At 38.1% G+C, this 15,242-nt stretch overlaps 1 protein-coding gene across 1 annotated transcript; it reads left to right on the top strand.

Annotated features, from left to right (window-relative positions):
• The first annotated feature begins 12,390 nt into the window (after nucleotides 1–12,390).
• LOC127787103 (monothiol glutaredoxin-S6-like) lies at nucleotides 12,391–13,108 on the top strand. Its single transcript, XM_052314964.1, has one exon. It carries the CDS (start codon nucleotides 12,530–12,532, stop codon nucleotides 12,836–12,838), a length of 309 nt encoding a protein of 102 aa, XP_052170924.1. The 5' UTR covers nucleotides 12,391–12,529; the 3' UTR covers nucleotides 12,839–13,108.
• The last annotated feature ends 2,134 nt before the right edge of the window (nucleotides 13,109–15,242 follow it).

Here is a 15,242-nt window from a genome sequence, read left to right as displayed (position 1 = left end):
AAGGATTTTGGAATTTTTGGCATTGGAAGTGATCAGGTACGTGGGTAAAAAATTTGTAGAAGCATGATATGTGTAAATTATAAATTTTGCGCGATTAGAAATAATTAATTTACGTTCCGGATGTGTTATTTGTTAGGAAGTGATTTAATTCGCATCGGGAGCACAAGAGAGGCTGAAATCAACCATTTTCAGGCAAGCTCCTAACCCTCTCTTCGCGTTATTTATTTCCCTTGAAAGTCTTTGAGGTTTCTTTTCTACTCTAACCCTCCCTCACCTTGACTCGGTTCTACGCATAAATAATAATAATCCGCGTAGTAACCATTTTACGACTTTTATTTTATTAATAAGTTTATTGTTAATGGGATAAGCTAAGTAATGATGTCAGGGCGTCTTTTATTTCAACCGTCACGGAGCTTCGTATCGCTCCGCTTCCTTGGGAATGATGCCGAACCCGTTGGGGTTAGGTTCTTAAAGAAATTGGTTATGGTCTGAATTAGGAAAATGTGTTAAAAAGTCTATTATGTATGTTGAGATGGTTTTCTATGAATGAGAATGATGTCATGATGCTATGTGATTATGTACATGAAAAGTTATGGAGAAATGTTGTACAATGTTAAGTTTAGAGAATCTAAAGTTAATAGGGTCAGTAAGTGTGTCTAAGGGTATGGATACAAAGCCACTGACTGTTGACCGTGGGTCGTGGCAGTTGATGGCTGGATGTATGGGCGCCAGTCATCGGTTGTTACGATAAGCGCTAGACGGCCAGAAGAGCTGGTACTCCAGATTCCCGCCTTGGTTTGTGCATTTCATGATGTGTGTGCTACAAAGGGCTGGGTTGCATTCACGTGGGGACATGCTTTGTGTGTGATGGGATGTATGAGCATTTGCATGACCCGGTTGGTCCAAGAGCCAACTTGGGTACCCTAGATGAGCATATGCATTTAGAGCATGTCGCATGTGTGAATTCTTATGTGTGGGCGTAGCAGGGCCTGATGTTTGGTTTATGGGGGCCTTGTCATCACGTTTATGCTACGGAAGCCCTTGCATTTCTTATGTGTTGCATCGCATGGTTCTAATGTTACTGTTATTCTGGACGGGAGTACCGTGCCAGGTGTCGGGAGTACCGACTCATGTGAGCTTCGGCTCGGCTTAGATTTTAGCTCGGGGTTGGCCCGAGGGAAGACCAAGATCGCGGAAGTATATGATTATGTGATGTGTGACATGACGAACACATGAGAATATGATGGGAATCAGGAAAAGTATGTAACAAGTATCAGGAAAAGACAAAAGTTGAATGTCAGGAAAAGCCGACCATGTCAGGAAAAGGCTGGTCTAAGAGAATGATGATATGGTAGCCTATGTTAGGCTACAACAGGTTTGTATGTGGGACCCGGGTGCCAATGTTTGACTTATGTGGGCCCCTGGTTCCTTATGTGCAGTTTATTTTATGTTATGCATGTAGAAGTAAGGTACGTATAGCTCATGACATGGCGTGATTTCATTGACATGAATTGCATGGGGTGTCATGGGAAGAGTCCTATCCTAACCCGTAACCTTTCTTTTCTAGAGCTTGCTGAGTCTCGCGACTCACGTTGTTTTTAACATCATTCCAGGTACGTTCATCGAGGTTGGGTTCAGATTGACATGTCATGGTAGCAAGTGCAGAGCTCTCCCAAACCTAGATCCTGGGTGTCGTGTGTCTGGATGAAAGTAATGCTTTATGTTTGTGAGATGGAGGCATATTATGTAAGCCCAAGTGGGCCCAAGTGATGAAAGGTTTGTAAAGATGTTTATGAGATGTTATAATAAAAAGAGATTATGATTTAAATAAGGGTTATGTTATTGTGGGTGTGTTGTAGTTGTGTCATTGTTCGATATCATTTTAATAATGATCCTCTCACGGATCCTCTATCTGTGGTAGGGGCTCCAGGAGGCGGGCCGTTACAGTTTGGTATCAGAGCAAGTTAAGGGTTAAGGGAGGTGACTCTGCACACATAGGACGATTGAGTAGAGTTAGGTGCGTGTCATGGGTCGTATGGCTAGAATGGTATTCGAGGTGCAATTAGTTATAATTTGGACTTCTGAATATGGTTGCTATATAAGGAAGTGAATATTAAGGAAAGAAAATTACCGGCTTGTGGGCTAGAGGTGCTAGGAATACAAGGAATAGATTCCCAGTTGGCACCGTTGCGAGATTAAAGATCTGTGGGTGTTAAGGTTAGCCATGAGTACATGGTAAGAATAGACCCCGCTCAAGGTACGTGCTCGACGTCTAGGTTGATCTTGGCGTTTGCGCCCCTATTAGTGTTAGCTTGCGGCCCTGATGGAAGATAGGATATAAGTGAGAGGCTAGGTGCATGATAAATGGTTATAGATTGTTAAGGATGTGCTTGGGTAGTTTCATGGTAGCAAAAGTGATTGCCTGTAGAAAGTTATAATAGGATGTGTTATGTGAGCCAATAAGCAAAAGTTTGATATTAGAACCCTCCTAAGGGAATTTGCGGTCAATAAGGACTCCCAAATGGGAATTCGGTGGGCAAGGTGTATAATGGTGCTAGCCAAATTAGGGTCAACCTTATAGTTGAAGTGAGTAATAAGACGATTTGGAAGTCATTAGTGCTGTGGGAAAATTGAGGTTGATAGTTGACTCGGTACAAAAAAAAAAAAGCGAGACCTTGAGGATGATTTAGTGACGCAAGATGCCCAGTGAGATACTGGAAAATGATGATATGGAATGTTCCAGAAGTGATGTTGAGTAATTTCATGAGAGTTACGAGTGTGTCTTGAGGAGTTGATGTGAGCGCGAATTTCGAGGACGAAATTCTAATAAGGAGGGGAGAAATGTAGCATCTCAAAAATTTGGAGACAAGTAAAAATAATTAATTTGGATATTGTGGATATCTTGGAATATTTAGGAATTTTGAGAAATATTTATTTATGATATTTAAAAAAAAAAGGAAATTAAGGTGATTAACTAAATTAATTGAAAGTAGTTATGAAAATAATAAAATAAAATATAGTAATAACAATAATAATAATAATAGTAATAATAAGAAAGTAAATCAAATTAACTTAAATTAAATTAATTGCTTACTATATATATATATATTTATATGTGTGTATGCATGGCGTGGCCTTGTCTTGGCCATGTCTTTTTATGGCTTTAATGCCATTGAGTTGAGTGCAATGAGATAAGCTTGGGCAGTAAAGTGGGAAGAGCAGCGCGCGGGGAAGGAAAGAAAGAAGAAGAAGAAGAAGAAGAGGAAGAGGAAGAAGAAGAAGAAGAAAGGAAAGAAGAAAGGGAGGAGAAGAAGGAAAGAAAGAGGAAGAAGCAGCGCGAGCAGGGAGCAGCGGGCGCGGGGAGGAGGAGAAGAAAGGAAGAAGAAGAAGAAGAAAAGGAAGGAAAGGAAGAAAAGAGAGGAAAGAAAAGGAAATAAGGAAAAATAAAAGGATTTTGGAATTTTTGGCATTGGAAGTGATCAGGTACGTGGGTAAAAATTTGTAGAAGCATGATATGTGTAAATTATAAATTTTGCGCGATTAGAAATAATTAATTTACGTTCCGGATGTGTTATTTGTTAGGAAGTGATTTAATTCGCATCGGGAGCACAAGAGAGGCTGAAATCAACCATTTTCAGGCAAGCTCCTAACCCTCTCTTCGCGTTATTTATTTCCCTTGAAAGTCTTTGAGGTTTCTTCTACTCTAAACCCTCCCTCACCTTGACTCGGTTCTACGCATAAATAATAATAATCCGCGTAGTAACCATTTTACGACTTTTATTTTATTAATAAGTTTATTGTTAATGGGATAAGCTAAGTAATGATGTCAGGGCGTCTTTTATTTCAACCGTCACGGAGCTTCGTATCGCTCCGCTTCCCTTGGGAATGATGCCGAACCCGTTGGGGTTAGGTTCTTAAAGAAATTGGTTATGGTCTGAATTAGGAAAATGTGTTAAAAAGTCTATTATGTATGTTGAGATGGTTTTCTATGAATGAGAATGATGTCATGATGCTATGTGATTATGTACATGAAAAGTTATGGAGAAATGTTGTACAATGTTAAGTTTAGAGAATCTAAAGTTAATAGGGTCAGTAAGTGTGTCTAAGGGTATGGATACAAAGCCACTGACTGTTGACCGTGGGTCGTGGCAGTTGATGGCTGGATGTATGGGCGCCAGTCATCGGTTGTTACGATAAGCGCTAGACGGCCAGAAGAGCTGGTACTCCAGATTCCCGCCTTGGTTTGTGCATTTCATGATGTGTGTGCTACAAAGGGCTGGGTTGCATTCACGTGGGGACATGCTTTGTGTGTGATGGGATGTATGAGCATTTGCATGACCCGGTTGGTCCAAGAGCCAACTTGGGTACCCTAGATGAGCATATGCATTTAGAGCATGTCGCATGTGTGAATTCTTATGTGTGGGCGTAGCAGGGCCTGATGTTTGGTTTATGGGGGCCTTGTCATCACGTTTATGCTACGGAAGCCCTTGCATTTCTTATGTGTTGCATCGCATGGTTCTAATGTTACTGTTATTCTGGACGGGAGTACCGTGCCAGGTGTCGGGAGTACCGACTCATGTGAGCTTCGGCTCGGCTTAGATTTTAGCTCGGGGTTGGCCCGAGGGAAGACCAAGATCGCGGAAGTATATGATTATGTGATGTGTGACATGACGAACACATGAGAATATGATGGGAATCAGGAAAAGTATGTAACAAGTATCAGGAAAAGACAAAAGTTGAATGTCAGGAAAAGCCGACCATGTCAGGAAAAGGCTGGTCTAAGAGAATGATGATATGGTAGCCTATGTTAGGCTACAACAGGTTTGTATGTGGGACCCGGGTGCCAATGTTTGACTTATGTGGGCCCCTGGTTCCTTATGTGCAGTTTATTTTATGTTATGCATGTAGAAGTAAGGTACGTATAGCTCATGACATGGCGTGATTTCATTGACATGAATTGCATGGGGTGTCATGGGAAGAGTCCTATCCTAAACCCGTAACCTTTCTTTTCTAGAGCTTGCTGAGTCTCGCGACTCACGTTGTTTTTAACATCATTCCAGGTACGTTCATCGAGGTTGGGTTCAGATTGACATGTCATGGTAGCAAGTGCAGAGCTCTCCCAAACCTAGATCCTGGGTGTCGTGTGTCTGGATGAAAGTAATGCTTTATGTTTGTGAGATGGAGGCATATTATGTAAGCCCAAGTGGGCCCAAGTGATGAAAGGTTTGTAAAGATGTTTATGAGATGTTATAATAAAAAGAGATTATGATTTAAATAAGGGTTATGTTATTGTGGGTGTGTTGTAGTTGTGTCATTGTTCGATATCATTTTAATAATGATCCTCTCACGGATCCTCTATCTGTGGTAGGGGCTCCAGGAGGCGGGCCGTTACAAATCAACAGAGTCGAGAAAAAGCAGAGGCTTAGTCCTTGGGTTGTTTACTCAGAGCACGAGACGATCCCTTACGCCCCACAAAACTGCCACCTGATAGTCAGCCTCACACCACTTGAGGTCCTCAGCCTTAGAGCCCTCTAGGGACTCCTTCTTAAGGCCAATTGAGAATGCACTCCCAGGGCCAGTTGGGAATCCCCTCCTAGGGTCTATTGTGACTCACTCTCAAGACTAGCTTGGAATCCCTTCTTGGGGCCAGTTGGGGACCCATATTCAATACCAATTGGGAATCCTCTCCCGAGGCCAATTGGGGACTCACTCTCAAGACCAGTTGGGAATCCATTCCCGAGGCTAGTTGAGGACTCACTCTCAAGACCAGTTTGGAATTCACTCCAGAGCCCAATTGAGGACCCACTCTCAAAACTAGCTACGAATCCCCTTCTAGGGCCAACTGGGGACTCATTCTCAAGACCTATTGGGAATCCCTTCCTAGGGTTAACTGGGGACTCACTCTCAAGACTAGCTGGAAATCCCTTCTTGGGGCCTGTTGAGGACTTACTTTCAAAACCAGTTGGGAATCCTTTTCCAAGGCCACATGGGGACTCATTCTCAAGACCAGCTGGGAATCTCCTACTGAGGCTAACTACTAGCTAAGGACCCATTCTCAAAACTAGATGGGAATCCCTTCTTAGAGCTATCTGGGGGCTCACTCTCAATGCCAGTTAAGAGTTTATTCTCATGACCAATTGGAGATCCATCCTCGGGGCCAACTAGGGAACCACTCTTAGGATTAGCCAGAGACTCACTCCCACGATCGACGAGAAACTCGTCCCACGGGACTCACAGACCTAATCAAATAAACTTTTTCCATGGTGCCATAGGCAAAGTATAAATCCTTGAGACGCCAACATGAAAAAGGAATACAGGCACCTACAAGAAGTTACTAGGTTATTACAAAATATTGCCCCGCGAGTGGCAGTACCCTTAGCCTTGAGGAAGTTTGTGTCTAGCTTGATCCCTCTTTAGGGGGCACATGAGCAAAGTTCTTATACTACACTGGAACCACAAAGAACTCAGTCATAGCCAACTCCTCCTCGAAGAACTCATACTTGAGACCCTTTTCCTCCCTGAATTAGGAATAAGGAAAGGGATGGAACATTGAAAAGGTGCAAGAGAACCCAAAAGGATTCTCAAAAAGAGAAGTACTTCAAAATTGTTGAAAGCACGTCTATTGACGAAGAACAAGCTTCGTCGGGGGGTCTTGTGAAAAATATCAATGAAATCGATGACTTGTCAACATTCAATGTTCACGAGGCGGTGAATATAAAAAGAATGATTGAAGAAATCTTGGAGCAGAAAAAGTTGTTGCCTGTGTCAGAAGATCAACCTAGGAAGAGAATTTATTTCGCCACTACCATCATGGAGAAACCTTTGCTAAAGAAGTTCAAAATGCCCCAAATGACTGCGTACTCGGACGAGGGCAACCCTCACGACCATATTCAGAATTATGAATCCCTCATGGTGTTACATGGATGGGAAGATGAAATTATGTGCCGAGCTTTTCCTCTAACCTTAATAGATCACGCTCAAGCATGGTACAACAACTTACCCGAAGGCTCCATATTCACTTTCGAATAACTAAGATATGAGTTCATTAAGGCACTCATCATCAATAGTCAACGAAAAAAAGATGCAACTTATCTTCTCAATATCAAACAAGGCAACAAAGAGACTCTTTGACAATACGTGGACAGGTTCTAGAATACAACTTTAGAAATACGAGACTTGCAAGTCGAAATAGCTATGGTAACCATGCTTAAAGGATGTAGGTTCACTTTTTTACAAGAATCTTTGGCCTTAGACTAGCCAACTACCCTGACAGACTTGTTTGCTCGAGCTAATAAGTATATTTTACAGGCCAAAGTAATGCAAATAATCTGAAGAAAGAAACTAGAAAAGAAAAGAAAAAGACTTTGGTGGAGAGATAAGCCAAAGAAAAGAGAAGGCTAAAAGACACGATGAAACTCTTCGACCCCAATTTATAGAATATACTTCGCTCACACAATCATGCTCCAATATTTTGACAACTATCAAATGAACGAGCCTCATTAAATTCCCCAAGAAGGTTAACAAGCCTATGAAGAGGAAAAGGGATGTCTTATGCCAATTTCACAGTACTCAAGGCCACTCCATTGACAAATGTCAAGACTTGAAGAATCAAATAGAGACACTAATCAAGGATGGAGAACTGGTAGAATTTGTGGACGTAAGAGCCTAGGGGAAAGAACATACTGACTACCATGGAGACTAGGAAGATAATTCAAGACAAAGAGAGCAATGAAGGAACATAAGGCTCTTTTGACAAATTCAAGAAACATGCTTCATCGCTCGAAAGCCAAAAGCTAGCAAAAGAATTCAGAATTCATATGCCCGCCTTAGGAAAATATCATAGGCAATGAATAAACTAAATTTCATCTTGTGGTAGTTCCTTTTTATGTATTTTGTTTTCTAGGACAATGAATGTATTAAAAAGGGTTGAAACTCCAATAGACAAACGAAGCCTAGTGTCAAAGTACAAAAGGGCGAGAACGATCTAAAAATTGAAACGCGAAAATGTGAGAATGGTTTAAAAATTGAAGCATGAAAGCGCTTGAACGGTCCAAAAATCAAAGTGTGAAGGCGCAAGAACAATACATAAATTGAAGTGCAAAAGAGTGAGAACAATCTAAAAGTCGAAGTGTAAAAGCAGGAGAACAGTTTAAGAAATCAAAGAAAATGCAAGAATCACCAAAATAATAAAGGGAAAACCTAGCAACCGTGAGATCGAATTATGGGTCAAAAATGCTAAAGCACAAAAATGATCTATAGGATAACCTAGATTCAAAGGTGATAGATGCGCAAAAATGATCAAGCATATATAACCTAAGGTCAAAAGTGCAAAATGTATGAGACCAGATCAAAACCAAAAATGCAGAAGCACAAGTGCAACATCAACAATGAACTAAATAACTAAGGTGTAAGCATAACGCTAGTCCCACGTTCATAAGACTGGGAAGCAGATGGAACACCCCCTTCCTAGCAAGCACAGTGTAAGTGGTAAAAGCTTTTAACGATTCACAATTCAAAAGTTAAACTGCAAAATTTTATATGTTGTGTGAGCTACTAACATGTTAAATAGAGAAACTAGCACAAACCTAAAATCAGAAATGCATAAAACATGAGAACGACATAAAAAATCAAAATGCAAAAGTGCGAGAATGATCTAAGACAAACTCAACATCAAAAAGTGCAAAGATGCACGAACATGATTTGGGGACCATCGTCAGGGGAAAAAAGAGATCAGAAGCACCAACAAATTACAAAGAAGATCGTTAAGATGTTCGGGAATCACTTGTGTCGATGGACAAAGAGTTTGCCCCGAACACACGCAGATAATAAGATACTCATGAACCCTCATGACATTTAGACATGAACAAACACCTTGTCAAAGCCAAAGGACTACTGAGTGGCGATGCAATCCTTTCCAATGTAAAGTCTTATAACAAACTAGCCCACACAAAAGATTGGAGAGTGGTGACAGATTGGAGAGTGGTGACGTAATCTTAAAGTCCTACCCATAAACTAGTTCACTTAAAAGGATAAGATATTAAAATAAATATCTATAAAGAATCCTAAGCTAAGGGGATTTAGGATCACCTCATTCTCCTCCAGGTCTTTATTTTAAAAAAAAATACATCTCTGATACTGGTAAAAATCCTACTTTATAGTTTTTAGCATTCTCAATGTCTAACTTGAATATTGAAGTGTTTACGCAAGAATTTTCTCACGTCCTTTAACTATTTTTTTCCTTGTAAAATCAAACAATCAGACGATAACGTTTCTAATCAAATAAATTTATTGTTATATTTTGATGACAATAACTGAATTCATTGTCTTTTTTGTCCATTTTCAATTCTGCAACCTTTCCCCATGCTGGCTGCTACACTTTGAAGAAAATGTTTTTTCATCATTTGATGACTTCACTGGAGATTTGATTGTTCTGCTAGTTGAACACTGAAAATTTGTGTTGGTAAAATTATTCATGATGTAGTCTCGGCTATGAATTGCAAAGGTTATATAAGGGATGATATATATTGTTCCCATGAAGGGCAAGAACATGTGCTTCTTTTAAGGAGGGGAAGCTTTCACTGCAAGAATATTATTATTATTATTATTATGTTATCAAGATTGATAGTTGTTTTCAGTTCAGAATAAAGCCCAAGGCATAATCTAATCACACGCATGAAATTTGTTGATTTTGTGGAATCGTTAGTACTGATTTGGGGGAATAATATGAATCGGGAAAACTGCAAGACTAAGAAGCAAATCACTTCTGATATAGAATATAATACCTCAATCTTGCCAGCTTGTAAAGTGGAGCTGTGGTCTCAATTAACTTGGGAACAATAACATATTGACTTTATTTATGTTTAAAATGAATTGTTACTAGGTCTAGTTGACGCCAAATCTTATATATATATATACCCATGTTGTACACATCTTTTAACATTTGATATGTCACGCTCTTTCTTTCTAACCTAATTATATCAAATTTTAATTATATATGTAAGCTTTTACTTTTCTAAGATAACCTGAGTCTATCTCTCAACTTTAGTGTACATGAGTTAATGGGTCTACAATAATAGTAAATAAATGATGCACCTAAATTACTTCCATTCTAATTCCACATCATTCATCATCATATATATACTCTCTTTCTTAGAAACCAATTACTATTAAGTGTGTGGAGCTAATATATACATATATATATATATACTATGAATGGTGATATTTGGCCCCAGAAACACCAGAGTGCAGTGAGTCAAAGTCAAAAGGTGACATTTCGGCGTGAGAAGTCGGCCTCACTCCTCGGCGCGCCAATAACACTATTCAATGACAGGAATGTAAATGTAAATCAATGGCGTCTTGTCTTTCGGGAGGTGGATTCACAGGTTGAGTTGGCCAACGACTAAAACTGGCCTTTCATTCAGAATTCAGCCAACTTTATTTAGTGAAGGAGAGAGGAAGATACATATATATGGTCCCAATCCACAAGCTAAAGGATCATCAGCTCGCCTGCTGCTGGGTTACGCCCTCTCTTTACAAATATGCCTAAAAGGACTACTTTTTGACGTTGTGACCCCATAAAAGGACTACACAGAGATAAATATACATGTACATCATATCCAGTACACAAATATTCCCTCTACAATTACAGTTCTCAAGTGTCAATTTTGGAGAATGGACTCGGATATGACTCCATTTGAGTTTTGAGTCGGCATCTTCCGTAGAAAGCAAGATGTTATTATTGTACTAAAATGGATTTGTTCCTTCTTCTTTGCTAATGACTAGGGTTGGATGATCAAAGGAACACTGCATGGGTTATTAAATTATGTTTAAATTGGTGCCTCACCTAAGATGTTAAAGTATGATGTGACTGACACCTAATTTGTTTAAATTATGTTTATATATATATTGCAGGATTAATAAGATTGAGCAACACCTAATTCGTAGTCTGCTGGTCCAAAACCAAAGATTGAAATGGGTTTTTTATTTGTTAATATTGAATGAATATTATAGATGTTATTTTTCTATGTATAGAATTATACTAGAAGTTCTGAACTTTCCGACCTCCAAAGATGTCAAAGTTAATGAATATATATGTCTTAGCGTTTACCTATATATATATATATATATATGTGCCTATATCTAAAGCAGTTTCTTCAGGTTTCTTATTTGGCTTTTTGCTCTTTGAACCCAAGGAAGAAAGTCTTCCCTTTCCAGTTTCCCTTTGCGACAATTAATATCAGATGATTAATTAACAGGAGATTAACGGCTTAATTAAATCGCTAAAGATCTGAAGCCACCCTTTATAATATAATCCATGCCCATCAGCTTTTTCTTCTTCTTTTTTATTCAATGCTACAATAGACTACAACCCAACGATATTAAACCGATTGCCAATTAATGGTGTCGACAATTTTATTTGGCAAATTGATTAAAAAGGAAACCCGACAACTTGATGTGCTTAAGTGCTTAACTAGGGTCCCTTGAGAAAGATTCACTTTGGTGATAAGAAGATAAAAGATTACCTCCCACTGTAACCACGTGATTTTATGCCAAGAATATAATGATTTTCCATCTATCTTAAAGGGCCATATACATCTTCCCATTTCCAATTAGTATTATTATTGCAATAATAATAACTATATGTGAGAGAATTGGCCAAAACTATTAATGAAGCTTTCTAAGTGGCATTAATTAATTTGATCGCTTCCTCTCCTGCTTTAATTACGTACGCATGATTAAACATGCAGGGCTGATTAGCCTTCGGTTCTCTTAAACTGAACCAGATGCATGAGAATCTTAACAAAGAGGCTATCTATCTATATCTGTGTGTGTGTGTGTGTGTATATATATATATATATTTCCAGTTGGATAAAGCCCACCTCCTTTTCCACCTCGCCCAGATGCTAGCTAGCTGCAACAAGGCTACAACCACCATCAATCATACCATGCTATCATTAACAAGGTTTAAATCATCAACCCTGTGGGGTTGCCCAAGTGAAAGTGTACGTTGATGCGTTGAGAAATATCTCGAATTCGAGTCTTCAGTGAATTGTTCAGACTAAACGGATCAGGGGTTTAGCAACATGCATGTAAACATAATCCATTAAACACATGCATATATATGTATATAAGACCCCATATTGATCACGTGCCAAATGCATGTGTTGATGGTTTTAGGGAAGACCAAGTTGGTGGATATATTCCATGGAGAGGCAGACACAAGATCCTTAATTGATGAGCAATGATAAGGGCCAATATATTTTGGGAATCTAGCTTCTATCTTTCAGAATATCTTTTAAACTTTTTCTCTTCTGTTGCTTCTCCAATTCGATAGTCTGAACCAGTTGCCATTCCCATGCACACATCTCTCTATTTATAGCTTTCATCAGACCTCTCTTTCTCCTCATACCAACACACTTCCAAGTTCCGTTAACAATTGCTTAGCTCTCTCTCTCTCTCTCTCTCTCTCCAACGATCCAACTTTGTTGAAGCATTCTCCACCCAGAAAGGAGCAGAAAAGTCTGGGAGCATGGCCACAGTGATGAGTCTGGGAGCAGAAAAGCCAGTGGTTATCTTCAGCAAGAGCAGTTGCTGCATGTGCCACTCCATCAAGACATTGATTTCCGGCTTCGGAGCAAACCCTAAAGTGTATGAGCTCGATCAGCTTCCCAATGGCCAGCAGCTGGAAGCCGAGTTGCAGGGGTTGGGACGGTGGCCGAGCGTGCCGGCCGTCTTCATAGGAGAGGAGCTGATTGGCGGTTCTAACGAGGTCATGAGCCTCCATGTCAAGGGCAAGCTGGTCCAGTTGCTCAGAAATGCTAAAGCTATATGGCTATAGTATATATACTCTTAAAACAAATTCATCATATACATACATACATACATACATACATACATACATATGTGTGTGTGCATGTATGTAACCTCCATCCAAGCTCTAGCAGTGGCTGTTTTGCCTTTGTACTAAACGAGAGTAGGCTGCCTATTATGTAATAAGAAAGCCCCATATATATACATATATATAAGAGCTTTTCGTATGTTTAACTTTAATTTACTTGTATTTTCCCTTTCCTATATATGCTAATTAAAATATATATTCATAGTTCTCGTTGAGCACCAGCAGTGGCACAATGAACTGAGCTGGTGTGTTGTCATGTGCCTAACATGTGCTTACTAAATAAAGAGAAAGAGAGGCAGGAAGATAATAGTAGCCGTAGCATAGTTAGCTAGTTCGTTCACCTCCCTTAAGAACCATAAACTAGTTCGTGCATCCCAGTTCACGATGCATTTTTGAATTGGTTCGTAGTGGTGCTCGTATTGGGATGCTACAATCAACGAATCGAAGTTAAAAATAAACTAACTGTCAAACATACCAACGACCGTCACCGACAGAGAAGAGAATCACAAAAAAGAATAAGAGATGAGAAAACATACCATAAATAAAGAAATGAGCGAGATTGCAAGAGCGAGAAAGAGGTAGCAACCGAGGATGAGCAAGAGCGAGCCACAGATCAAGCAAGCGAGAGGGGCAAAAGTAAGGGCAAGCGAGCAAAAGGGGCAGAGGCAAGAAAGAGATAAGAGTTTTCACTTTGCAAAGCAGGAGGAAGGCAAGGGCGAGACGAGAGCGAGAAAGGGGGTGATTGGTGGGCACAAATTGGGGGTTGGGGTATTTGGTAAAAAAATATTTTTTTTATTTTATAAATTCAAATTTAATTGTGAACCCTAAATTTGTTAAATAGAATTTTTATTTTAAATAAGAAATTAAAAATTGAGCATGAGGAGTCAATAATTTCAACGGTCTCAACAATGGCAGACAAGCTATTAAATACATTTATTACTAGCCATTAAATAGTTAATTTAACACTACTTCAAGCAGAGTACCAATTCAATATTTTTTATTTTTTAAAATTCTGACTATTATAAAATTTAATGAATTCTATTTTAATTCTTCTAAATTTTGTTTAGTATTCATATATGATAAATTCATGTAGAATCTGTAAAATAGTATCATTAGTTAGAGTAATTTGTAGCTAAGTTCAGTCCTTCCAAGTAACTTATTTGTTATTCTTTAAAAAAAAAAAAAATTCACATATCGTAATTGATTTATTATTTTCACTTGTTTCTTCATTTAAATTTCGGTAGTGTGTCATACAAAAAAGAATGATAATTGAATATTTTCAAACTTACTAAAATTCTAGAATCCTTGTAAATAAATAACTCTAAGAATAGACTTCATGTTCACTAATTATCATATTTGTCAATCTATACTTGATGAAAGGTATTGAACCCCCTTTGGAAAATACGATGCATTAATATAAAGAATGTACATAAATTAGATCTCTTCATGCACATGTGGAATCTAATTATTCATATCAATTAGACACAATTTAAAAAATATAATCTCAAGTGAGCAACATATGTACTATAATAAAATAGTCAATGGATATAGTCATACCAAGTTAGAATATGATTGATCATTGATTTAATAAGGACTTTTCCACAATCGTATTTATATCTTAAAGTCAATTAATATAATCATTATATTCATGTCCCATACACAAGAACTCATATCTTAAAAGTTAATTAATATAATCATGTCAAACCATACTTATATCTTAAAGTCTATTGATTTGATAAGAACTCTGGCCAATTTAAAAACTATGGTCATACATATATCTTAAAGTCACTAAAGGTGTGTTTGATTAAAAAAAATATATATTTTTCAATGCTACAAAAAACAATTCCCATCCCCTCCTAATTGTAATTTTTCATAAAAAATGGAACAAAACATGTTTCAATGTGTTGTACCATAAAAATTTTATATGAAAAGTGTTAAGCAATCAAACATATAAGTATAGAAAATTTTTCATTAATGTGACATTTTTTATGGAAAATAATTCCAATCAAACACACCCTTAATATAATCATGTAAAACTATACACATATGAATTCATTTTGATGTTATACATATAAGAACTTTAGGTGAAACAGAATTTAGTCATGCGTAGAGGCAATTAGAGGATTGTGACAAGTGATCAAAGTAGCAACATAAAACAAGTGATTAAGATATCTTCAGCCATAATCAATTATTTAATTTTGGAATGTAACCACTGAAAAAAAAAAAAAAAGAGAATCAATTTTAATCATCAGTAGCAGTATTCTAATAACTTGGCCAATGATTGCACTTATATTCATATGTACAATTGAATATGTAACTTTCTTTATAATATGGTATTAGAACT

Source organism: Diospyros lotus, chromosome 12 (genome assembly GCF_014633365.1).
Source record: "Diospyros lotus cultivar Yz01 chromosome 12, ASM1463336v1, whole genome shotgun sequence".
NCBI classification, from domain to species: domain Eukaryota; kingdom Viridiplantae; phylum Streptophyta; class Magnoliopsida; order Ericales; family Ebenaceae; genus Diospyros; species Diospyros lotus.
This window is presented reverse-complemented; position numbering and strand designations above follow the sequence as displayed.

Coding starts and splice junctions, on each gene's coding strand:
- LOC127787103 (XM_052314964.1), top strand. CDS start 12,530: ATGGCCACAGTGATGAGTCTGGGAGCAGAAAAGCCAGTGGTTATCTTC.